A 26,731-nucleotide genomic window follows, 5' to 3' on the forward strand; every position below is an offset into this window, starting at 1 on the left:
GAGACCAGGTTATTTTGTTTCTTTGTATCTCCCAACAGTGTCTTAGATTATGCCTCGTAGTAGTATATCAAATAGTAGATATTCAACACATATATTCATTGATTTTGTTGATGCAGTCGACTGCATAGACTTGAAATGCACCTCTCGTGCTTTTGTTTGAAAAGTATCTGTCAAGTTTTGTGGGCTATGCTCTTTTTCAACAGGGAAATAGCTTTAGGATTTTGGTGGTGGTAGGTATTGCTGGTAGTGATGGTTATGGGCCCTATACCTGTGATTTCAGTGGTAGAGGGAATTCTCAAAGAGGAAACTCCCTCTACCAATGTAGATCAGTAACTGTTTTGCATCTTAACATAGTTTCAGAGTTGATTAAAGTAATGGTGTCAAACCCACAGGAAAGGGGGCTACTAAACCATACATAAGGATCCCAGCAGGCTACATAATTACTTTAAAAACCACTTAACATTATCTATGTTTCTATTATATATTACTTATTTTATAAACACTTACCGATTATATTCTTAATCTTAAGTTTTGTAGGCTTTGATTGCCTGTCTAGAGCACTAAGAGGTTAAGTGACTTTCCTAGGGTAACACAGGCCAGTTGGTCAGTCAGTAAACATTTATTTAGTGGTCTGTGTGCCAGGCACTGTGCTAAGCCTTGGGGGCACAGAGAAAGCAAGAGATAGTCCTAGCATGAAACAACTATGTACAAACAGGATAAATTGGAATTAATCAGGAAGCACATTTTAGAATTTATTTATCTATTTATTTAGGATTTAGGCTTAAGAGCAATTTCGAAAGGCTTTCTGTAGAAACTGGAATTTTAGCTGGACTTGAAGAAAGCCAGGGAACTCAGGAGTTAGAGATGAGGAGGGAGAACATTTCAGGCATGGGAAAGAACAGTCAGTGAAAATGCCTGGAATCAAGAGATAGATCCTCTTGTTGGAGGAAGAAGGAATCCAGTGTTACTGGATCAAAGAGTACATGTCAGGGGAGTGGGGGGATGTAAGGTGTGAGAAGACTGGAAAGGTTGGGTTGTGGGGAGAGAGTTTATGAAGGGCTGTGAATGCTAGATGGATTTTTATTGTTCTGGGAGGTGATAGGGACTCCTGAAGTTTATTGAGTAGGGAGATGACATGGTTTAAACTTTTCTAGTTCTGTGTCACAGGACATGTGTCATCATGTCTGCCTCTCATCTTTGAAATTATAAACACATTTCAGGGAGAAATAATATAGAAAGTTAGGGTGGACTATGGAAAGTTTTTTATTTAATGTTTTTAGTTCTGACAAGTGGTTTTGGGACAAAAAGATTAATTTAAATTTGGGCTTCAGTTTTAAACTAGGATTTCAAATGTTTGCTAGAATTGTTTACTGGTGCTGTATGTTTTAATTTTGGTCATTCCGTTTCATTGTAGCAAGCAGTGTTGAGTAAGGGGGAGACTAAGAAGGATACCTGCATGAGACATGAACTGCTGAAAGATATCACAAACAATAAAGAAGAAGGTAAGTATGTGTTCTCACTTTAACTGCCATTATTTGGGTCATTGAATTTGACATTGGTAAATAAGCACTGAAAGCCTGATTGTTTTAGCCTTCAGGGTTTCTTTAATGTAAAGAAAGTGTTTAATTGTTTCTTGAAATGGATAGTCAGTGGTGCTTGTTGCATGCTATACACCTTACTAGTTATTGCTTAATGAGATGGGAATTAGAGAGAAAAAGAAAAATGATATTTTTATATAAATATTATTACATTTTCTTTTCTTTCACTTTGAAACTGGACAAATATTATGTAGGGTCACGAAATGAATTGAACAGGGGATCAAAAAAGGCTCTGGGGCCTCAAAAGCAGTTTCTGGTCTGATTAGTGTTTACTAAAATATACTTTGTCTAGATTCATTGTCTTCTTGCTGCTCCAGGTAAAAAGTTTACTTTTTTGACCCTAGTTCTAAATTATTTAATCTGCCTGATTACCAAAGTTTTCTTTTTTCACATACCTGGAACTAATTTTTCATTGTATGTAAGAGCCTAACATTTAATGTTTCAGTTTTATTAGCTGTATCCCTTAGTTTCTTAGTAGTCCATATTGTTTGTTTTTTCCCCTCCCAGGATACTCTCTCTATTGTTCTTTTTTTTATTAATAAAGTATTTTATTTTTTTCCCATACATGTAAAGATAGTTTTCAACTTTTGTTTATACAGGCTTTCCAATTTCAGAGTTTTCTCCCTCCCTCCCCTCCCTCTCCCCTCCCCTAGACACACACACACACACACACACACACACACACACACACACACACACAATAGCATTAATGTTATAAGAGAAAAATCAGAGCAACGATGAAAAACCTCAAAATAGAAAAACAGCAGCACCAAAAACAAAAGAAATAGTATGTTTCATTCAGCATCTATACTCCACAGTTTTGTTTTTTTTTCTCCCTGGATTTGGAGATCCTCTTCTATCATGAGTTCCCTGGAACTCTTCTGTACCATTGCATTGGTGAGAAGAATATAGTCCATCACAGTAGATCAACACTCAATGTTGATGATACTGTGTACAATGTTCTTCTGGTTCTGCTCATCTCACTCATCATCAGCCCACGCAAGACCCTCCAGGTTTCTCTGAACTCCTCCTGCTCATCCTTTCTTACAGCACAATAGTATTCCATTGTATTCATATAGCACAACTTGTCCAGCCATTCCCCAATTGATGGGCATCCCCATAACTTCCAATTCCTTGCCACCACATAAAGAGCAGCTATAAATATTTTTGTACATGTGGGTCCCTTTCCCCTTTCCATGATTTCTTTGGAAAAAAGACCCAAAAGTGGTGTTGCTGGGTCAAAGGGAGTCCATATTGTTTTAATATACTAATTGTTATATCCAATGCATCTTCATTAATATTTCTTCTAATTTGCTTATAATCAGTTAGTCATAAAGCATTTCATGAGATATTTTTGCAAGAGATCTTACAAAATCATATCTTCATGCCTCTGCATAATTATCACTTCTGTTATAAACTTTTAATTTGGAAATTGCTTTCCTCAGAATTAGCCTTTGTATGGTTGTCCATGGATTGTTGTCACTATCTTACTGAGGAAGGAATTGAGGTGGCTCTTCTCTATGTGAGTTAACACAGGATCATACTACATTTGAGAGTTGGAAGGAACCTTAGTAGTCATCTAGTCTAAACTTACCCACATGAAAAGAATCTCCATTATGACATACCTGGCAAGTGGCTGTCCAACCTCTGCTCGAAGACCTCAGAGGAGAAGGAAACTCATCGTCTCTTTAGCCAGTTCTTTCTACTTTTGGACAGTCCTAATTGTTATGATCGTTTACATGAATGACATTATTCCTTAAATGGTTTCTGTGCAACCTACACCCATTGCTCCTGGCTCTGCCCTTTGGGCCACAGAGGACAAGTCTGTTCCCTTTCTGAAATGCTATCTCTTCAAGTACTTGGTTAGGTATCTTGTTCCCACTAAATTTTCTCTTCTCCAGACTAACATCCTTAATTCTTTCAGTTGATTCTCACATAATAATGTTCTTTAATTCATCAGTATCCCTTTTATTTCTTTTCATTTGTCTATCATCCATCCATCTATCCATCTGTCTCTCTATCTACCTACCTACCTATCTATCTATCATCATCCGTCTGTCTGTCTATCTATCATTGTGGTGCAATGAGGGTAAAGTGGCTTGCCCAGGGTCACACAACTAGTAAGTGTCAGGTGTCTAAGGTCGGATTTGAACTCAGGTCCTCCTGAATCCAGGGCCGGTGCTTTATCCACTGTGCCACCTAGCTGCCCACATCAGTATCTTTTTAAAACTATAATGTCCAGAACTGACCACAGTACTACAGATGACATCTGACCCAGGCATATTACCAAGCAATTAAGATCTCCTGAAAGCTAGCGCTCGCGCTCACTCGAGCTCTCTCTCTCTCTCTCTCTCTCTCTCTCTCTCTCTCTCTCTCTCTCTCTCTCTCTCTCTCTTAAGCTATATCTCTCTTAATGCAGCCCAAGATCATATTAATGATTTTCCTGTCATATTACACTTTTGACTCATATATTAAGCTTTTAATTCACAAAAGTGTTTAGATATTTTTCAGAAAAGTTGCTGCCTAACTATGTCTCACCCATCTTATGCTTAAGAAATTTATTCTTTTTACCCTCAAATCCAGAGCTTCATAGTGGAAAGAATGTGGAATTTAAAGTAAGAGGACTTAGGTTCAAACTCAAAGTCTACAACTTATCCATGAGACTTTGGACTTAATGTTTGTGGGCTTCAGTTTCCTCATTTGAAAAATGGTGTTGATGAAGGTGTAAGCTTTTTAAGCTCAAAATATATAATACCGTACTTTTCCATTTCTTTCTATTAATTTTATCTTAGATTCATTTCAATCCCTAGACTTATAAGATATTTTTGGCTCCTGATTGTCATCCAGCGTGATGGCTATTCTCCTAGCTTTTTGTCATCTGCACATTTGATGAACATGCCCTCTATTCTTTTTTCCATGTAATTGATAAAATGTTAAAGCATAAGTCAAAGCACAGATCTCTGGACCATTCCATTGAAGAATTCTTGTCAAGTTGACTTTGAACCATTTGTGATTATTCTTTCATGCTAACATCCAACCAATTCTGAATTCATGTGTGTCACATCCCTCCATCTTTTCCTCAGGAATAGTATAAAACTTTTTATCAGAAACTTTGCTGAAATCTGGGTACCTCTCACCTAATCTACTGCAGCAAGCTCCTAATTGGTCTTCTTGCCTCTAGTGGGTCCCAACTCTACATGGCTGCCAAAGTGATCTTTAAGTATCTAGAACTGACTATGTAACACATACACAGAGACACCACAGATAGGCAGACAGACAGACACACACACCACAAATAAATTCCAGTGGCTCCCTATTGCCTCTAGTATGAAATAGAAACTCCTCTTTTTGGCCTTAGATGCATTTTCCAACCTGACTCTAACCTGTCTTTCCAGTTTCAGTACACGCTATTCACTTTTCTATAATCAACAATCCAATAAAACTGGCCTTCTCTCTGTTGTTCACACAAGGAACTCTATCTCTTATCTGTACAATGCTTTTCCCCCATGCTGTGATAAATTTCCTCCTCCCTGGGTGTCTGAATTCCTTTTTTCTTTCAAGACCCTTCTATACAAAATCTACCCTGCCCCCTCCAACTGCTAGTGCTCTCTCCTCCCTAACTACCTTGTTCTCATTTTCTATTAAAATCTTTACTTATGTAGGTACGTGTCTCATCTGATAGAATGTAAGGTTTCTGAGGATAGGAATTACTTCTTTTTTAAAAGTTTGTATGCTTGGCATTTAGTACATGTTTGCTGATTGATAACAATTATTTTTGGCAAATAATGCTCAAAATACAAAATATCTTTGGACAAATCTCAGTCCTGATTTAAAAGTGACAAATGGGACACTGATACTAGTCAGAATGACAATCCTCCAAAGGCAGCCAGAGTGCTGGCCCTGGAATCAGTAGAAACTGAATTTAAATCTAGCCTTATACACTTACTAGCTGTGTGACCCTTGAGCAAGTCACTTAATCCTGTTTGCCTCAGTTTCCTCATCTGTAAAATGAGCTGGAGAAGGAAATGGCAAACCACTCTAGTATCTTTGCCATGAAAATCCCAAATGAGGTCACAGAGTTGGATTTGCATGCTTGGCAAATGCATGCTGATTGATAACAATGATTTAAATGCAAAATATCTTTGGAGAAATCTCAGTCTAGATTTGAAAGTGATATAAATGGAGAGTGATGATAAATGGATAATGTTATAAACTGGTACTGGTTAGAACACATCAGTTCTCCCAAGATAGTTAAAGAGTACCTTTCTTTAGCAAGTTCAGCTTATTTTTTGTACATTGTTCAACTAAGTCTCTAACACTGCTTAGGGGACAAAAGAATCGAAAGATGCATTTATTACTTGACCGATGGAATGAATACAGAAATTTAGGCACAAAACAATCAGTAGCAAAACTAGTAATTAAAAGGATGTCATATCCTAATTTAAAAATGACAGATCTCTAAATCCATATATTCTAAAAGAACTTAGGATGCTGTGGCTTGCAGTGTTCCTATTTTAGGATTGTCATCAATAGAATAACAAAAAGAAGAGTACCTCTTGATGTCACTTTGGGGAACTGTCTGAAGGGACAGAGAAAGACAACTGAAATAAATTTCTCTCAGACATGCCTAAGTCTACCCCATCATTCCTGTAGCCTTTGAGCCTGACATCTTCTACTTTAACCTTCTCCATACTTATTACTTAATTCCTCTTGTTCAGAGCCAAACTCGAGACCCTGTCTTTATTCATTTGCTGCTATATTCTTCCCTCCTATCCATTTCTCAACCCCATCCAATCTATTGCTGTACTGGAACTGATTTCTCCAAGGTTAGCAGCAATTTCTCTTATAATTTTTTTTTGGGGTGGGGCAATGAGTGTTTAGTGACTTGCCCAGGGTCACACAGCTAGTAAGTGTCAAGTGTCTGAGGCTGGATTTGAACTCAGATCCTCCTGAATCTAGGGCTGGTGTTTTATCCACTGCACCACCTAGCTGCCCCCTCATAATTTTTCATGAATTAAAAAATTTTTTTTTTAATTTTATTTCCACATCCCTCTCATTTTTACTAACTAGCTATCTCTAGTAACAAAAAGTAAAGAAGAGAAGGGGGGGAAAGCCATTTAGCACAATTAATCACTATATTAACTGAAGGGAGAAGTGATGAGAGCTTGAACTAAGATAGTGGTTGTGTGAGTTAGAGAGAAGGAGTCGGATGTAAAGGGAAAAAATGTTATGGGGATAGAAAAGGCAAGATTTGCCAACTAATCGATATATAAGTTACAACTCTTGGTTATATACATGAAGCCTGAAAAGATGGTGGTGCTTTTAACAGAAATAGAAAAGCTTGAAAGATGAGTCAATTTAGATGGAAATATAAGTTCTATTTTGGACATTTTGATGTCCAGAGATGTCTCTGGAAGATCCAGTTTAGAATGTCTTATGGGCAGTTGATAATGTAGGGCTGAAACTTAGGGGAGAAACTAGGGTTGGATTTGCAATCCACTGATAGAAATAGACACAGATACACAGACACAGACATGGAAATGACCATCTTTTTCAGTCATACTCTTGTCTCACTAAACCTCTTCAATTTTCTGCTTTTAAAGTTAATTTTTTAAAATCCAAATATAAAACTTGACTTTTATCTTTGTAAAATTTGAGTTTTAGATTCACGTCACGGGTCTAGTTAGCAAGTATTTATTAAGTACCTACTTACCAAGCACTGTGCTAAGCATTGGGGATACAAAAAGGTTATTCTTGCCCTCAAGGAAAGCACAGTTTAATGAGGAAGACAACATACAAACAGCTATGTATGAACAAGATACACAGACACATACACAAAATACTTTGGAGATAATCTCCAAGGGAAGGCATTAAAATAAGGAGGACTAGGAAAGGTTTCTTGCTGAATTAAATTTGTGATTTTTTTGTTTTGTTTGTTTTTGTTGTTGTTGTTGTTGTTTTTTTGCAGGGCAATGGGGGTTAAGTGACTTGCCCAGGGTCACACAGCTAGTAAGTGTCAAGTGTCTGAGGCCAGATTTGAACTCAGGTACTCCTGAATCCAGGGGCTGGTGCTTTATCCACTGCCCACCTAGCTGCCCCCCTGAATTAGATTTGAAGGAAGCAGAACTGGAGAGGGAAGGAGTTCCAGGCATGGGAGACAGTTTGTTTATATCTTTTTGGTTTCTGTCATACAATATGTTAGTTATTCCTGATTCAGTAAACATGCGAATTATGCCTTTAAGTCATTGATATATATTTTTTTAAATTCAACATCACCTGGCTAAGTACAGATAGTTGGTACTCTTAACTTCCTCTTCTATTTTGACATCAATTAATTGATTTCTTTTGTGTTCCACCCATTCAACCAGTTTCCAAAATCTTATCCTCTTCTATATTTCTCCATTTTGTCCTCAATAATAACATGAGTATAGCTTCATTTTCTTGCTCTTCTAGTCTAGTAACCATGTCAAAAGGAAATTGGAGGTGCGGGGAGAACTAGTTGGTGGAGTAGATAAAGCACCAGCCCTGGATTCAGAAGGACCTGAGTTCAAATCTGGCCTCAGACACTTGAGACTTACTAGCTGTGTGACCCTGGGAAAGTCACTTAACCCTCATTGCCCCACAAAAAAAAATGTAATTAAAAGGAAATAGGGCTGTATAGTATGACGCTGTTCTTCTTCAACAACATATACTTACTCTTACTAGTCACTGCTTTCTCTTCTGTATCTCGCCAACCCATTCATTGAATAATATATCTTAGAATTTTTGCCAAGAATTGAAGTCAAGCCTATATCATTTATAGTTCTGTACTTTTTGGGAGGTGGTAATATTATTTACCTTTCTCCAATCCTTTAGCACCTTTTCCATGTTCCATGATATTTCAGATATCACAAAAAGTGAAACGTACATACCATCCACCACTGTTCAGTCTTCAAAGATGTAATTTGTCTGGGCTTGGTAACTGAAATTTATCAGAGAGGAGTTAGGTAGCTTTTTACCACATCCTTACTTATGTTAGGTAAAAAGTTAATTCTCTGGGGCAGCTAGGTGGTGCAGTAGATAGATCACTGGCCCTGGATTCAGGTGGACCTGAGTTCAAATCCAGTCTCAGACACAACACTGACTAGCTGTGTGTCCCTGGGCAAGTCACTTAACCCTCATTGCCCCACCCCCCCAAAAAATGACTAATGCAGAAATATGTTTAATGTGACAGTAATTAAGAAATTGTAGACTAGAATGGTACATGGAAAGAACAGCAACGAAAATAATGAATCACAACATCATGTCGCTATAATGGCCCAGATTGTCCTAGGAAAAAGAGATGAAAAAATGCACCTTCTTTTCTTAGAAGAGATTGGATCCTATTATTGCTTATACTAAAAGACTCAGTTGACACAATAGTTGTATTGAACTACCTTGCCCCCCATCTCTGTTTATTTTTTGTTACAAGGGATGGGTTATTAGGTAGAAGAAGGAAATGACATATTTGGAAACAAAGATGAAATTTTTTATTTTTTTATTTTATTTTTTTTTTAGTGAGGGCAATGGGGTTAAGTGACTTGCCCAGGGTCACACAGCTAGTAAGTGTTAAGTGTCTGAGGCCGGATTTGAACTCAGGTACTCCTGACTCCAGGGCCGATGCTCTAGCCACTACGCCACCTAGCTGCCCCCAAAGATGAAATTTTAAAAGATACCGCAAAGCATTTTAAAAAAAGAATTTGTTGGTAACTTTGGAGAAATCACTTTCATTCTATGCTAGAGTTGGAAGTGAGAGGGAAATGAAGCTATAGAATCAGTGAGTATAGTAAAGTTTTTCTAGGAGTTTGTGAAAGAGAAGAAAGCCATAACACAGTAGTTTGGGAGAAGAGGGGGAAGAGATGGCAGGCCAAAATGTTGTTTAAATGATATGGGGAATTTGGCTATATTTGTAGGCACTAGGGAAAGAGCCATTGTATCAAAGACTGATGACTGGAGGGGTGAGGACAATTAAGGGGCAAGTTGTCAGATAAGTGGAGATAGAATGGGATCAGGGGCATAAGTAGGGGCAGCTAGGTGGCCCAGTGGATAAAGCACTGGACCTGGATTCAGGAGGACCTGAGTTCAAATGCAGCCTCAGACACTTAACACTTATTAGCTGTGTGACCCTGGGCAAGGCACTTAACTCTCTTTGCCCCACAAAAACAAAACAAATAAAAAAGGGCATAAGTACAGGGTTTGTCCATGGCAAGGATAATGACCATCTCTTCCTTTGAGATTGTTACAGAAGAGAAAATAATTGAGGATGATAGTGAGAATGTTGTTTTTTGCATTCTTTTTTTTTCCCCCCTTTTGGGCGGGGGGCATATAGCTGCCTCCCGCGTTTTACGTTCTGATGTCATTTTAAAAATTATTTACTTTATTTTTAATTTATGAAATAAGACAAGCATAAGAGTAGAATAAAAAAAAGATGATTGTACCTCAAAATGCAAATCTATTATGTACAATTTTGTTATTTCCTTTTAAATATATAATAAAGTTATCAGGTAACTTTTTTCACAACCCACCCCCCCACCCCGAGGTAGTTACCATTATGTACATAATCATATGTATGTACACATATAATTCTTTTACATATATACATATATGTTTATCATAGATCCTTTGTAGTTAATTTTGGGTATTTGCAATAGTCAAAATGACAGTCACTAAAGTGTTCTTAAAACAACATTGCTGTTACTGAATACAATGTTCATTATTTCTGCAAGTCTATTCATATTTTTCTAAAATCAACGAGCTCATCATTTCTTATAGCACAGTAGTATTCCATCATGATTATATACCACAACTTGCTCAGCCATTTGCCAATTGACAGGCAACCCCACAATTTCTAGTTTTTTGCCACCACAAAGAGAGCCGCTTTAAAGGTTTTTGAACTTATAGGTTCTTTTCCTTTTCCCCTAGTCATCTTTGGAAATAGACCTCGTAGTGGTATTGCTGGGTCGAAGGGCATAGAAAGTTTAATAACTCTTTGGACATAATTTCAGATTGCTCTTCAAAATGGTTGGATCAGTTCACACTTCCACCAACAGTGAATTAGCCACAATTTTTACTTTCCTCTTCAATTATTTTAGCCAATCTGACAGGTGTAATAAATTCATTTTTGCTTTATGCCTGACATGTTGTTACTTACAACATGAGAAGCTATTTGCATCCCAAAGGGTTTTAAGGCATGTTATCACAGGAATGTTTGTCCATAGTTTGTGTGTATTCTAGGAGGGTAGTGGACCTGGTATGAACTAGGACTTCCCTGGAATCCCAACAAATTAGGCAGAGAGAAAAGATATTACCTCTATCCCTAACTCCCTACAATACACAATCTGAAGCCTTTCTCTTAGGCCCAAAGTAATGAATTTCAACAGATTCTTAAGCTCACTACCTCCTTTTAAAAACCACCCATATTTCAAATTTGGTTTCAAAGTTGAGAATTTGTAAATCAACCAGATGCTAGACCTGGTTTCCTAGGGTCCCACTTTTGACACCTAGTATCAGTGTAACGTTGAGCAAGTCATTTCTCCTGGGACTCATGATGTCATTTTAAAAAATGAGGTATTGGGGCAGCTAGGTGGTGCAGTGGATAGAGCACTGGCCCTGGAGTCAGGAGTATCTGAGTTCAAATCTGGCCTCAGACACTTAACATTTACTAGCTGTGTGACCCTGGACAAGTCATTTAACCCCAATTACTTCACTAAAAACAACAACAACAACAACAACAACAACAACAACAACAAAACCCAAAACCAAAAATGAGGTATTGAATTACTAGTGCTTTAGATACAACTATAGTTAAATGCTAGTACAGCAATACATTCCAAAGCCAATAAGTGATTTCTTAATTATTTGCTATTTTTTGGAATTATCTATACTATTTTCCCTGTTCACTGGATTAGGTAGATTACCTCTGGAGGGATTTTGGGAAAGCATTCATATGAATTACACCTGATATTTACTTGCTATATAATTTGTATATATTTATATATGCATGCTCATATTGTTTCCTAGACCTCCTTGAGGGCATGAGCTATTTTGTATTTGTGTTTGTTTCCCTGACATATAGGAAGCAGTAGACTCTCAGTAAATGTATTTAATTGTGAAATTGGAAAAGTGTGAAGGCCTCATGAACCAGCGTCAGTGGAGAAAGGACTCAAACCAAAGAAGTGATAATCCATCAAATTATTCTTTTTCAGTAATGATTATTGAGAATCATGGTCTTTTATTTGTCATAGGGATTTGTCACACATGTTTCTCTTAGTATTCCTTTTCTTCTATTAACGTTCTGTTTTAATGCTTTGTTGTTGCCTGGTTCCTGAAGGCTGTCTCAGCAGAGCACTAACTCTTATTAGAGGACTAGAGTATGAGTCTAGAAATAAGATTGTCTGTTATAGGGGCCCAGCCTAACCAGTTTAGTGATACTTATCACCAGATTGGCTACATAGTGATGAGGTTTTTGGTCAAAGTAACTCCAAACTACTGTCAATGAAGTTATAGAAGAGTCATTCTATGTTGATGGAAAGAAGCAATTATACCAAAGTCATGGATCTTTAAGGTTTTAAAGTATGGAATCTTTTTGTTGAAACTGATTTAAATGGTAGTACCCCATAGGTCATTGTACCTTAAGTTCTATTAGAAATAATAAGAAACTTTTTAAAAATGAAAGTTGAGGGGGGGGCAGCTAGATGGCACAGTGGTTAAGCACCGGCCCTGGATTCAAGAGTACCTGAGTTCAAATCTGGCCTCAGACGCTTGACACTTACTAGCTGTGTGACCCTGGGCAAGTCACTTAACCCCCATTGCCTGCCCCCCCCCCCCAAAAAAAAAAGAAAGTTGAGGACTATGAGAAGGTGATGTGCCAATTTACACATATATAAAGGGACTATTGTTTAATTTAGTATATAGGAAAGTGGTTAACTTCTAATTGTTTTAATTTCAAAATGTTAAAATTAATAGATGGCATCAAAATTTACTACTTGCTATGTTTCAGGCACTATGTTATATACTGGGGGTATAAAAAGAGGCAAAAGACAGTCCCTGTCCTCAAGGAACTCCCAATCTAATGAGGTAGACAATATTTAATTAACTGTATATAAATAGGGTAAATATAGGATATCTGTAAAATAATCAACAGAGGGAAGGTGCTACAGTTAAGAGAGAGTGGGAGTAAATTCCTACAGAAGTTTGAGTTTTTGCTGTAACTTGAGAAAAGCCAGGGTATCCTGGAGTTGGGGGTGAGGAGAACATTCTAAACCTGGGGGATAGCCAGAGAAAATGCCAGGAGTCAAGAGCTGGAGTTTCTAATTTGTGGAACAACAAGGAGGCCAGTGTCACTAGAACAGTGTGTGGTGAGGAGTAAGGTATAATAAGACCGGAAAGGGGGGTGGGAGGACTAGATTGTGAAGGATTTTGAATGCCAAACAGATGATTTCATGTTTGATCCTGGGAGGCTACACTACCCACTGGAGTTGGGGGTGTAGGGTATGACATGGTCTGTTCTGCCTTTTCAGTAAGTCACTTTGGCAGCTGAATAGAGTATGGCTTGAAGTGGTGAAGAGACTTGAGGTATTTTGCAAAGGTGAAATTGACAGTCTTTGGCAACAGATTTGAAGTGGGAGTAAGAGATAGTGATGAGTCCATAATACCACCTAGGTTATGAACCTGAGGGACTGCGAGGATGATGTTGTCCTCCTCAGGAATAGAGAAGTTAAGAGAGGGGTGGCATTTAGGGGGAAAGATAATGAATTTAGTTTTGGTTGTTTTGAGTTTAAGATGTCTGTTGGATATGGGGCACCTAGGTGGTACACTGGATAGAGTGCTGGGCCTGGAGTCAGGAAGACCTGAGTTTAAATCTGGCCCCAGATACACATTAGCTGTGTGACCCTGGGCAAGTCACTTAATCCTGTTTGCCTCAGTTTCCTCATCTGTAAAATGAACTGGAGAAGGAAATGACAAGTCACTTCAGTGTCTTTGTCAAGAAAACCCAAATGGGGCCATGAAGAGTAGGATATGAAGGAAATAATTGAACAACATTGGACATCCAGTTTGAGATGTTTCAAAGGCTGTTGGACATGCAAGATTGGAGGTTCCAGAGAGAGGTTAGGGAAGAGAGATTGTAATTTGAGATTGTAATGAAATCCATAGGAGCTGATGAGATCACCAAAGTGAAGTAGGATAAAAGGAGAAGAAAAGAGGTCTTCAGGACAGAATCCTGTGACCTAGATGAGGGTCCAGCAAAGGAGAGTGAGAAGGAGCCAGTCTGAAAGATCTGAAGAGTCTGAAGAGAACCAAGAGAAAGTGATACCTAAAAACCTAGAGACAATCAATCAATCAATCAATCTATCTATCTATCTATCTATCTATCTATCTATCTATCTATCTATCTATCTATCTATCTATCTAAATTTAGTCTTTCTGTCTGGATTAAATTTTTTAAGTTGACAGTTGTTAATGATCTTCATTTTAGCATTCATTGGTTTAGAAATTAGAAATATTTGTTTCATAAGAGTTTGGCAATGTATTCTTGATTTCTAAGAATAATTTGTGTAGTATATAGATAATAATTTTTTATTTAAAAGTCTGATAGAGGGCATGTTCTGGGATTTCCTTTTTTAGTGTACATTGAATTAATTGGCCACAGAGGTTCCTTTGAACTCTCAAATTCTATGACTATCCTTCTAGTGATAACCATAACTGAATTTAGTTAGATTCGTCTTCAAGTAACAGGTGCACTTGTGAGGCTATACTTGAATTGATGCCTTTCTAATTTGGTTGGACATACTAAGACTTTGTTTCATTGGCTTAGCCTTTGAGAACCTGTAACCTTTGTACCACAATCAAATATTGAGGAGAGGTCTAATGTTTAAATTTTTTCCTCCTATCTTAAGTAAAAATGTCTATTTCCGTTTTTCTAAATTAAAACAAATATTCAGTTTTCCCTTCACCTAAAATATTGCTGGATAAACCAAAACTTCCTATCATATTTTGTCTCTTCATGGGTCTCCTTATGTATGATCTTCCAAGGCTCATTAGATCAGAGGTATATCTATGTGTATAATAATACAGTTCCTTTGACTCTCTATTCTGTGGTGTTTCCATTGAGGCTCAGGAAGGTCTGGGAAAATCCTTTCCTAGTTCTAATTCTAGAATAGGAAAAATAGAGAAAACACTCAATAGCTTAATCCCAATGGATTCACTGGGAAAACTCCTGATATACAGAGTTTCCAGGGGCTGAGGACAATGTTGCTATCTCCTTGTACAATAGATAAGTGAGTACTGAACCTCTCTTCTCCCCCCCCCCCCCAATTTACATCATGGGGTCAGATGAAGTATGTGGGGGGGGGAGGCCTTAGGGACCCTTAGGAGAGAGACTATTTCATTAGGGATAAGGGGATCTCGGCTGACACTGACTTTTACCTTGATGTCCAAACTTTGAAAGTGATTTCATTAGAAAATTGACTACAATAGGAATGTTTCTGTTATCTAGTGTTCAGTTTACTCTAACTGCTATATTTTGTAGAGGGAAAATAAAAGCCTTGAATCAGATTTGGGACAGATTTTTTTCTACCAGTAAAGGGCCACTTTGATCAGACTTTTACAATCTATGCTTGATGGATAAGTCCTTGGAGTTTGGTAGAAGAAGAGTATGTTAGCATTTGGTGGGATATTTCTAAATTAGCATCAGTTTTTTCATATTCTTGTTAAATGACTGAATTCTCCATGTTTTACGTGTTAGAATTTTCCTCCAAGATATGTGATTCATTTTTGTAGGGCAGTGGTGCCAAATTCAAATAGAGGTGAGGAGGGGGAGCTAAGCCATATATGAGGCTTCCTATGCACTTCCTATGGACTTAGAAAACCACATAGTAGCAGTATTTATGGTTTTTTGTATTTTTTAATTATTTTGTTAAATAGTTGACAATTCCATTTTAATCTGTTTGGGTTACACTAGGGAGTATTGCAGGGCCACAGTATACCTGTTTGACATCTTTGCTGTAGGGAACTTCTGGTGTGGAACGTGGAGCTCCCTTTTCTGATTCAGCTAGCAATCTACTTTTATTTGTTTGGGAGCACTGAGCAGTTAACTTAGGATGTCTGGGTGACTGTTAGTTTGTATCAGAAGCAGAATTTGAACTCGGAACTCCCTGACTCCAGGGAATGGTCTGACCTGTGTCAAATGGGATCACATGAGAAAGTATTTTAGAACCTGAAAAGTATTAAATAAATTAAAAATAGGTACTATGTGGGGCAGCTAGATGGCGCAGTGGTAAAGCACCAGCCCTGGATTCAGGAGTACCTGAGTTCAAATCCGGCCTCAAACACTTGACACTTACTAGCTGTGTGACCCTGGGCAAGTCACTTAACCCTCATTGCCCTGAAAAACAAAAAAACAAAAAACAAAAAAAATAGGTACTGTGGTCAGCCCTGTCTGTCAGTGTATAAGAATATTGTTTCTAAATACTTCCAGTTCCTTTCTCTTATATTTCCAAATTATACCTCATCTTTATCCTATAGCTTGGTATCTGTTTCCAAGTAGAGTCAAAGGACTTTGGCAGGAGGAACAAAAAGTACAAAAATAGACAAAATATTTGTTGAATTTTTTTTCACTGTATCTTGGATAATGAACATTTATAAAAAAACAGAGAAAGAGAATTTTGTCATAATCCTGCAGGCTCTGGCCTAAAATATGGTACCCTAATGTTTACAACCTTAATCCATGAAAATAATTACTTTTTAAAAAATAGTAATATTATTATTCATACTGTCCTCAGAATGAATCCTTGGTTACACAAGGATACAAATTTTATTTTGCTGTCCTTTACCATATAGTTCTTTACATTTTTATATACACATATATCATTTACACGCTCTCTCCTCATTACTTACTACATAAATATTTCATTACTTGGAACATTTGAAAACTTGCGTTCAACACTCCCAACAATAGGGACTTCGTTTTTTGTGAAGATATTTTAAATTATTTAACTTTTTACTAAATATTCCTATTAGTTAATAAAAATCTACATAATATCATTTTTGGAACTTTGATGATATATTTGTAATTAAGTTAATAATATCAATAATATTTTCTTCGAGTCTATCCTTTTTTTTTTTTTTTTTTTGGCTGCGGGGCAATGGGGGTTAAGTGACTTGCCCAGGGTCACACAACTATTAAGTGTCAAGTATCTGAGGCCAGATTTTAATTCAGGTACTCCTGAATCCAGGGCCGGTGCTTCATCCACTGCGCCATCTAGCTGCCCTCAGAGTCTATCCTTTTTATTTTTATTTTTTCCCAAAAATTTTACTGAAACTTTAGCCTTACTAATTGACTATAAACTTTCTTAAACAATGCGTTTGAGATTTAAAAAAAATTTTGTATAAAACATGAGCACCTTGCATATATGGCTGGTAGACTTTAAATTTTGTTAAATGAATGAAAGGATTTTCTGCTGGGTAGAAGAACAATGCCAGCTTGAGCTTGGTAATGTTTGGTGCTAATTCTACTCAAGTTTAGGAAACTGGTCTCTTGTAGAGCACAAAATTAGGGGAGGGAAGACCTGAGATCTACACCTGACTCCTTCACTTACTCCCATAATTTTGGGGGGCAATCTGATAAAATTTCTGAGCTTCAGTTACTTTATCTAGAAAATGGATATAACAGTACTTGTATTGATTATCTGAATGGTCTTCCTGTGTCAAATGGGATCACATGAGAAAGTATTTTAGAACCTGAAAAGTATTAAATAAATTAAAAATAGGTACTGTGGTCTAGTAAAAAGAGAGCACTGGAGTTGGTCAAAATTATTGAATTCTGATTTCCTCATTTGTAAAATGGAGATAATAAATAGAAATATGCATTTCCTACTTCCAACTCCACATGCTTGTTATAAGGAAAACTCTTTGCAAACCTTAAAAAGCACTACATATAAATGTGAGCTGCTGTTATTAATGCAATTATTGTACTGTCAACCACATTTGACTTCTTGTGGCCTTTTTCCGCAGGGGGTAATGCCATGGCTGCTGATGAAAGTTCAACAGAAAAGCAAGGAGGGGAGCCTCAAATGGCAGCGGATGGTGAAACAAATGGTTCTTGTGAAAGAAATGAAGCCAATAGTCATCCCAATCCAGCTAAACACACTCAGGACAATACAAAAGCCAGCCCACAGGAGCCTGCTAATAAGTTAACCAGAATAGCTGAAAATGGAATTTCTGAGAGAGATAGTGACTTTGGGAAACAAAATCATGTGAAAGCTAGTGATTTCACCCAGACTTCTCTCACAGGAAGTAATGGCTATATCTTAACCAAACAGACATTACCAGAACAGCCCATAAGGACTACCAGCACCTTGGCTTCTTCTCTTCCTGGCCATGCTGCAAAAACACTTCCTGGAGCAACCAACAAGGGAAGAACTCTAAGCTCATTTCCTCATGTACAGGCTGCAACGCCTACCAAGCTTGGTGAAGGGAGTAAAGATCTAGATCATAAAAAACCTGCCACTACAAATCCTGATGTCAAAGTCCACAGAGCTCGGAAGACTATGCCTAAGTCCATCCCCAGCCTGGTAATACACTCCCTGCTGCATTCTTTGTCTCTTGAATGGGTTGTTTTTGATTTTTGACCAGCAGGGGATGTTGGGAAGTGGGTTGAGAAGGTGAAAGGGGCTATTTAACTTTCTTCCCCCCCCTTGTTTGACTCCTGAAATTAAAGGTGTTCTTTTATATGCTAGATATAACCATGGTTAGATCATTGAAATACCTTCCCAGGGTCATTGGATGACCAGTTCTCCTGTTTTTGTTCCAGGGGCTATATGAAAAAAAGCTCATCAAAACTTAGTGCTTTAGGAATGAGTGATACACTCATTAGGAAAACTAGAGAGAACCCTGGGTCTGTTGATGCTTTACAGCTAAATCCTCAATCTCTTCATAATCTCCTCTCTTCTTTGGTAATGTCTAGAAGTGGGCAGTAATTAGATGTTTGAGCAAAGAGTTACTGTAGAGGTTGAGAGAGAGAAGACAAAAGGAAGGAGCTCTTTAAAAAGTGTATAAGCAGCCTAGGCTTCTCACTTACTATTCAGTTAAACAAACATTCAAATACAGAGCTGCAGTTTTCATTTTGAGACCAAAATCCATATTGCTTACAGAATATGTTCGTGCCATGATGTTGCTGGTACCATAGAAATCTTAATTCTGCTTCTGGATTGTAGACTGTTTCTTTATATAAGAAAACATAAAGAAGGGGGAGATCATTAGACTTTATTGTGCTTTAACAGAATGAAAAGGACCTAGTTGCGACTTTATGTTGCTGAAAGAAGTGGTGTTTGCTATTAGAATCATCTCTTGGGCCCTGATATTTTTGAGGAAGTGATATCCTTGGGAAATTGGTAAAAGGAAGAGGTCAAGAGGAAAAAGAACAGGAGAGAGAAAAGATCATAAAGTACAATAGAAGGCAGTGATTTTTCCTTGCTGGTAGAAGGTAAGGAATGTGTTAGAAACAGATATAGCTATCTTTGGCTATATTAGTCTCATATGTACAAGTAGTATATAAGAAATATTAGATGAAGAGACAAGAAACCTGGGTCCTAGTGCTAGTTTTGACTGAGTGTAAACATGACCTGAACTTCTGAAAACACTAAGACTGTCTCATGGATCTAGTTTTGTTCTGCTTTTGGGTTCATTAAATTCCTTGTGCCCACCACCCCAAGAATTCAGAAGCAACAGTTACTCATGCAGCTATAATAATCAATCAACAGGTATTTATTAAACATTTAATCTGTTCCTTTGCTAAGCTTGAGGATATAAATACAGTGAATGAAACAATTTCTCATCATGAGGAACTTACATTTTCATGGGTTGAGACAAAAAGGACCCACACATATACACACGCATCAAACAGAAAGAATAAATATAAATAAAGTACAAGATAGTTTAAGAGGGAGGACACTAGCAGTTCAGGGATTGATTTGCTTTTGAGTAAGGTTGTGTTTGAGCTGAGTCTTGAAGTCTGAAGTCAATGAGGCAGAGAATAAGAGACTGTCCCTACTTGGTGGGGATAAATAGTATAAAGGTATAGAGATGGGAAATAGAGTCTCCTGTGTGAGGAACAGAGGGAAAGCCAATTTGGCTACGTTACAGAGTGTGGGAGAGAGAGTAATGTATAATAAAGCTAGAAAAATGGGCTAAGGCCAGGTTAGAAGGGTTTTAAAAGCTGAACAGAGAAGGTTATTTGATTTAGGAGACAGTAGTTGATTGAGCAAGGGAGTGATATGGTCAGATCAGTGCATAAGAAAAATTACTTTGAAAGTAGTGTGTAGGGAGCGGCTAGGTGGTGCAGTGGATAAAGCACTGGCCCTGGATTCAGGAATACCTGAGTTCAAATCCGGCCTCAGACACTTGACACTTACTAGCTGTGTGACCCTGGGCAAGTCACTTAACCCCCATTGCCCCACAAAAAAAAAAAAAGAAAAGAAAAGAAAGTATTGTGTAATGGACTGAAGTGGGGAGAGACTTCAGGCAGGAACACCAATTAAGAGATAATTGCAATAACTTAGGTGAGAGGTGATGAGGACTTGAATTAAGGTAATAGCTTTAGGGAACGAATCTAATGCAAGAGATATTGAGATAGAAATGGCAAAATTTGTTAGCTGATTATTTAGGTAGGATGAGTGAGAGTGAAGCATTTAGGCTAATGCCAAAGTTAAGAACCTGGGAGACTGGCAGAATGGTGGTGCCTTCGATAGAAATAAAGATGTTGTAGGAGAATAGTGGGTTTTTTGGGAAAAGTTAATGAGTTCTGTTTTGGACTTGTTGAATTTGAGATTTCTTTGGAACATCCACTTTGAAGTGTCCAAGAGGCGACTGGTAATTTGAGTGAAATTGAGAAATTGAGGTTTGATATAGAGATATGGGAGGCAAGAGTATAGGAATGATAGGCTATGGAAGCTGATGAGGTCATTCAAGAGAGAGCATACAAAAAGAGAATTATATGGGGCTTATAAAAGATCTTTGGGGAAAACTCAACACTTAGAGTGTGATCTGGATGATGAATCAGTAGAGGAGACTGAGAAGGAATGGCTAAATAGGTAGGAGGTGGACCAGGAGAAAATGGTGTCATGAAAGTCCAGAGAGGAGAGAGTATCCAGGAAGATAGGGTGATTAGCAGTGCTAGATACAGCAGATAGGTCTAGAAAGGATGAGGACCTTAAAAAGACCATCAGTTTTGGCAGTTCAATAATTATTGAAATTAAAAAAAAATTTAATTTAATTTAATTTTTTGGCTAGGCAATGAGGGTCACACAGCTAGTACCTGTCAAGTATCTGAATTATTGAAAGTGAACAGTTTCAGTCAGTGATGAGGTCAAAAGCCAAATTGAAATGTCTCAGAAAGGGGAAGAGATGAAGTAGACATGAAGTGTAGATAGCTTTTTCTAGGAGTTTGTCTGAAGAAGAGGAGAAAGATAGAGAATGATAGCTTGAGTGGGGATGGTAGGGTCTTTTAAAGGATGATGGAGACTTGGACTTGTTTAAAGTCGGTTGGGAAGGAACCTGTAGTTAAGGAGAGAGTAAAGATTTGAAAGAGATGGGGTCAGGGCACAAATGGGCTGAGCGTGGCAAGGGTAAGGGCTACCTCGTCAGAGACTGGGGACAGGAAGAAAGGGTAGGGGATAACAGTGGGTCTTAGGGAGCAGAGGCTCATTTCAGTAAAGTAATTGTCAAGGTCCTCAATTGAAAAGGGAGAAGAGGAAGTGTTTGGAGGTTTGAGGAAAGAAGGTTTGGAAAAACCTTTTTGAGGACTTTGATAGGTAATCAATTAGGGAAAAATAAAAGGTTTAGTGAGGCTGTTTGAAATTTGAAGTTGTGTTGTATAAATTTATAATGTACCTAGTCAGCACAGTTGTGACTTCCTTTGGCTCTTTTCAGCAAAAGATGAGTGCAAATGAAGGAAGTAGATTTGTGGAAGTAATCCACGAATGTAGCTATGCAGAGGAACAGCAGTGATAAGATAAGGGGATAATGGATTCCTAAGTAAAAGACTATGTAGAGTTTTATTAGCTAAGTATAGGGTCAAGATTAGAGAAGGAAAGTAAAATCAGTTCAGGGGCTGTGGTTTGAGAAGTGCAGGGATTAGAGATTTCCGTGGGGGCAAGGATGGGTTTAGGATGAAAGAGGTAGATAGGGAAAGATGGAATGAGTAAGGATTATGGTCTGGTAGAGGAATATTGGAAGTTTTAATTACAGAAGTGAAACACTTATGGGTAATGTTGAGTTCTACTGTATAATCATCTTTATGTGTGGCTGAAGTAAAGAATAGGTCATAGAATTTAAGGGGGCTAAGTAATTGGGATGTTAGGGAGTTTGAAGGAACATCACCTTAGATTTTGAAATCCTCTAGTAGAATGTTAGAAGTTTGAGAGGAGAGGAAAATGATGAGCCACGTACTGAACTTTGTTAGAAAAGAGGGAGAATGACCTGGAGGTCCTAGATTGTCATTGTATGTCTCCCTGAAAATATTTGTTTTGGTATCTGTTTTTAAATTTATCTCTCCTCTGATACAGTAGCTAACATAATCTGGATTAGGTAGAAAACTTGGATGATGTGGACTTTGAAGGAGGAGAGGTTGAGGAATAATGGTGGCAAAGGTAAAGTCTGGAAGTAGCAGTGTGAAGCACGAATTATTTTTACCCACTTTTTCCTCTTTCGCTCTTGGACTAATATATAGGAGGTTGTGGGTGACAGAATAGCAAGTTATATAGAGGAGGGCAAGGGAAATAGTGTCATTAGGGGCCAGGTCTAAGTGAGGGCTAGTAGATAGAAGGAATGTGGGAGAACAAGGTCCAGGATGAAGGCAGGTTTGTTCACTATGGAATTGAAATTCCAGAAGGCAAAGTAGGTAGGGTTGGAGTATGGGACATTGATGGAGGAGGGTTGAAGAAAAGAGTAGGAATAAAAGAATATAAAATAAATTTATTTGTTATATACTTTTATATATATATATATATATATATAGTACTATAATATGTAATATGTATATGTAATGTAATATGTAAAAGCAATATAAAATAAATATAAATACACAATTAAAGTAGGGGTGGTGATAGTTTTCTCCTATGTGTCTGGTGATTGATTAATACAGAGGTAGAGAAAGAAACAGGTTAGAGAGAGAACTTGTTAGGCACAGGGGTAGTAGAGGGTAGTAGATAAAAATTAAAGATAAGAGTTTCAATGTGCAGAGGATATTGGGTCTATACTGGTTCTTGTTTGCTGCTGCTACTGCTCAGGGATGGCTGGGCATATTTTTACATGTGACCTGGGCAGTTAGTTTCACTGTCTTCCTACTGCTGCTAAAGTGATTCTTCTTAAGCTTAGGCACATATCTGACCATGTCACCACACTACTCAGTCATCTTAAGTGGCTTCTTAGTCCCTCTAGAATTAAATATATACACTCCACTGTTTAGCTTTGAAAGTCCTTCACAACCCAGTCCCAGGCTATCTTTCCAAACCTGTTGTAAATCATGCCCCCCTAGAATTTTCCAGTCTAATTATAACAGGCCTTTTCTCTGTTCCTCACACATTACTCTTAATTTTCCTTCTTGGTTTTTTGCATTGGCTCTTCCCTTTGCCTGGCATGCAGCTCTTCCTCTTCTGTGCTTCAGTATCCTTCTCTTCCTTCAGTACTAAACTCAAGCACCACCTGAAACTTTTTGTGATTCTCACTACTGTTAGTACCTTTCCTTTCAAACTACCTTGGGTTTAAATATTTTGTATTTATTCTCTCTCTCTTTCTCTCTCTCTTTTTTTGGTGAGGCAATTGGGGTTAAGTCACTTGCCCAGGGTCACACAGCTAGTAAGTGTCAAATATCTGAGGCCGGGTTTGAACTCAGGTACTCCTGACTCCAGGGCCGGTGCTCTATCCACTGTGCCACCTAGCTGTCCCTGTATTTATTCTCAATGTGCTTGCAAACATACATCCACACATTTTGTTTTTTCACTTTCAAATGTAAATTCCATCTGAGTAGAGATTATTTAATAAATTTCATACATTTTTACATTTAATTTACATATACATATACATTTAATACATAGTCTAAGAACCTAGCATAGCATCTGGCACATGCTTTACAAATACTTGTTGATTAATATTTGACATAATCAGCTGTCATGAGCTTTCTGCCCTATTCTTTACATTTTAATTTGTAGCAGTAAATTCCCTAGAAATCATGGGTGTGGCAATCATTGGTTCCTGTGGTTAGTTATTGTCTTCTTATTGCAATAAAACTGATCATGAAAAGTGTTTCTTATAGGGTGTTGTGTGTGGTTCTCCCCCCCCCCCATTATATTTTTACTTGTTAAATATTTCCAATTGCATATAAACATTTTTAAAACATTCATTTAAAAAATTATTTTGAGTTTCGCTTTCTCTCCCTTCTTCTTTCTTTCCTCCTCTCTCCATCCTCCACTCGGGATTTTTAAAAACAAAAACTAGTAAGAGGATTTGAGGACCATTGATTTGTATGACTTCTGCAGGGATTTAGAGGAAAATGGCAGGTGGGGCATAAGTCTAAAGCATTGAACCTCACAGGTTTTTATCCTGAGACTCTCTGGAAATTTTAAGTATTAATTCAGCTTAATAATGAATGATAGCTCCTTTAATTACCCTCACAAATACTTGCTGATTTGTTGCATTATATCTTTTTTGATTCACAATTAACTTTCTTCTTCTTCTTTTTTTTGGGGTGGGGCAATGGGGGTTAAGTGACTTGCCTAGGGTCACACAGCTAGCAAGTGTCAAGTGTCTGAGGCCGGATTTGAACTCAGGTACTCCTGAATTCAGGGCCGGTGCTTTATCCACTGCGCCACCTAGCTGCCCCACACAGTTAACTTTCTAAAGAAGAAGCTGCCTGAAAACCTTTGGTGGGTTATTCATTAGAGAATGATATTCTTTGTTTCAGGTTGTCTGACCATCTCATAGGTCAGTAAGGAATAATTGTTAATCAGCTGTGTATCTAGCAAGTTGTAAGGTACCTTGAAAAGGATAGTTAAGGACTCTTCCTTTAAGGACTGTACACGTTTGGAGTTTCAAGACATACATTTAAAAAAAATTAGAGAATAATCTAAATTATTATGCTACAAAGCATTAAATGATATAGTACAGACACCATGGACCATAAGAGTCCTTGAGAAGAGAGTATAAGACTTGGGCTGGTTGGGGACATGTCATGTACAAATTTATTTCTTTGAGATTATAATTGTAAAAGTGGAAAAATATCGCTTGATTTGATTTAATTTTGCATGTCACTTTTCCAAAATGCAGCTAATACTTAAAGTGACATTTGCTGTATTATGTTTATATTACTTTAGTAATTCACAAGATCTGAGTTTATCTTCCTGCTTTGATGGATATTTTTTTTGGGCGGGGCAATGGAGGTTAAGTGACTTGCCCAGGGTCACACAGCTAGTAAGTGTCAAGTGTCTGAGGCCGGATTTGAACTCAGGAACTCCTGAATCCAGGGCCGGTGCTTTATCCACTGCGCCACCTAGCTGCCCCTTTGATGGATGTTTTGTAAGTTGCCATGGCCAACCTTCTGTTGATGGTCTTTTCCTAATTTATCTAGGGCAGTCCCCAGGTAACATTTACAGTTCATTGCTGAGCCTATAGTAGTTAAAGCCTTTCCAGGACCAGAGTTTGTACTAGAATCAGGGTCATATCCTCACCCCACTGAAGCATTCAAATAGAATTTCAGTAGAAGCATAGCTAAATGCACATTTTAAATTTTGCTTTGTCATAAAAGTTGTGTGCCCTGTGGACACTGAATAAGTATTTAGTAATGATTACACTGTGCTGTGTTATATTTTTTACAAGGATTTTGTGGGATGGTATTTCCTTTAAGTTTGTTTCATCTCTCTTGTTTATTGTTATTCAAACTATCCTAGGGTTTAATAGGTACAATTATGCAGTCTTCATTTATCCTCTATTTGTTAGAGAGAAAAATGGACACATTTCACCAAGATATGGACATATCTTACCATTGCTATTCAAAGATCAGATCTTTGAAGCATTTGTATACAGTTTTATCCAAAGTAGTTTTTAGCCTCGAATTCATAGATATTTAGTCTAGTTTACCCAAAGTCACGTCCTCGAGGTCAGAAATCATGACTTTGAATGATTCAAATAATGATAAAAAAGAAGACATGCTATTATTTCTTCTGCTTTTGCCCTTTATGAATTTAGGAATATGTGAGGGAAAATCAATCCTTTTCTCAATAATCCTCGGGAACTCAGCAGTGATGTGACAAAGGCTCTTTTATTTACTTATTGTGAGGAGGCACCCTAGTGTGCAGCTAATGGGTGCTAAGAAATGGGGTTCACAGGCCCTGTTTTGTACCCTAGGCCCTAACGCAAATGGACCCTCCCCCTTTTCATCATTGGTCTGATTACTCAAGGGTTACAATCTACACACAAAACCTAGCTAATTGGAACACAGTATTCCCATCTCTCTTCCTTATATGGGCATAACTCAGGAGTGGACCATATTCTTCCTTATAATGGATACAACTCCAGAGCAGACCTTATTGAGAACAGGGCTCTGTGAACCATGTGATTTTGTTAGCTTGAGGAGGAGGAGGGGATCTGAGACTGTTGTCCTACAAGCAAGTCAGGAGGGGTATGATTGACTGGTATATCCTCATTGAGAAGAGACAACTACTCATTTTTTCACAGAACAGAATTATTGAAAAAGTTCATAAGTATCGTTTCAAGGTTCTTTGCCATTTTATTTCATTTTGTAGTGCTGGCAATTGCCATAAAAAATCACATTTCTGGGGCAGCTAGGTGGTGCAGTGGATAAAGCACTGGCCCTGGATTCAGGAGGACCTGAGTTCAAATCTGGCTTCAAACACTTGACACTCACTAGCTGTGTGACCCTTGGCAAGTCACTTAGCCTTCAATGACCTGCAAAGAATAAAAAATCACATTTCCCTACATTAAGCTTTTAGTAAAAACCATGATTTTCATGGTTCTTGTACTCATCAGGCATCTAACTAGGATATATTTGTAGAATCCCTTTCTGTATTCACTAGGGACCTTGATATTTTCGACTTGTAAATGAG

General features: G+C 37.7%; 1 protein-coding gene across 1 annotated transcript in view; it reads left to right on the forward strand.

Moving 5' to 3' along the window:
• The first annotated feature begins 1,414 nt into the window (after window positions 1–1,414).
• Window positions 1,415–26,731, forward strand: part of EHMT1 (euchromatic histone lysine methyltransferase 1) — a 192,863-nt gene continuing 167,546 nt past the window's right edge. The window contains 2 exon segments of the mRNA XM_043980933.1: window positions 1,415–1,502; window positions 17,628–18,187. Coding sequence (XP_043836868.1) covers window positions 1,457–1,502; window positions 17,628–18,187 — 606 coding nt within the window. The 5' untranslated portion in view covers window positions 1,415–1,456.

Source organism: Dromiciops gliroides, chromosome 2 (assembly GCF_019393635.1).
Source record: "Dromiciops gliroides isolate mDroGli1 chromosome 2, mDroGli1.pri, whole genome shotgun sequence".
Taxonomy (NCBI): Eukaryota; Metazoa; Chordata; class Mammalia; order Microbiotheria; family Microbiotheriidae; genus Dromiciops; species Dromiciops gliroides.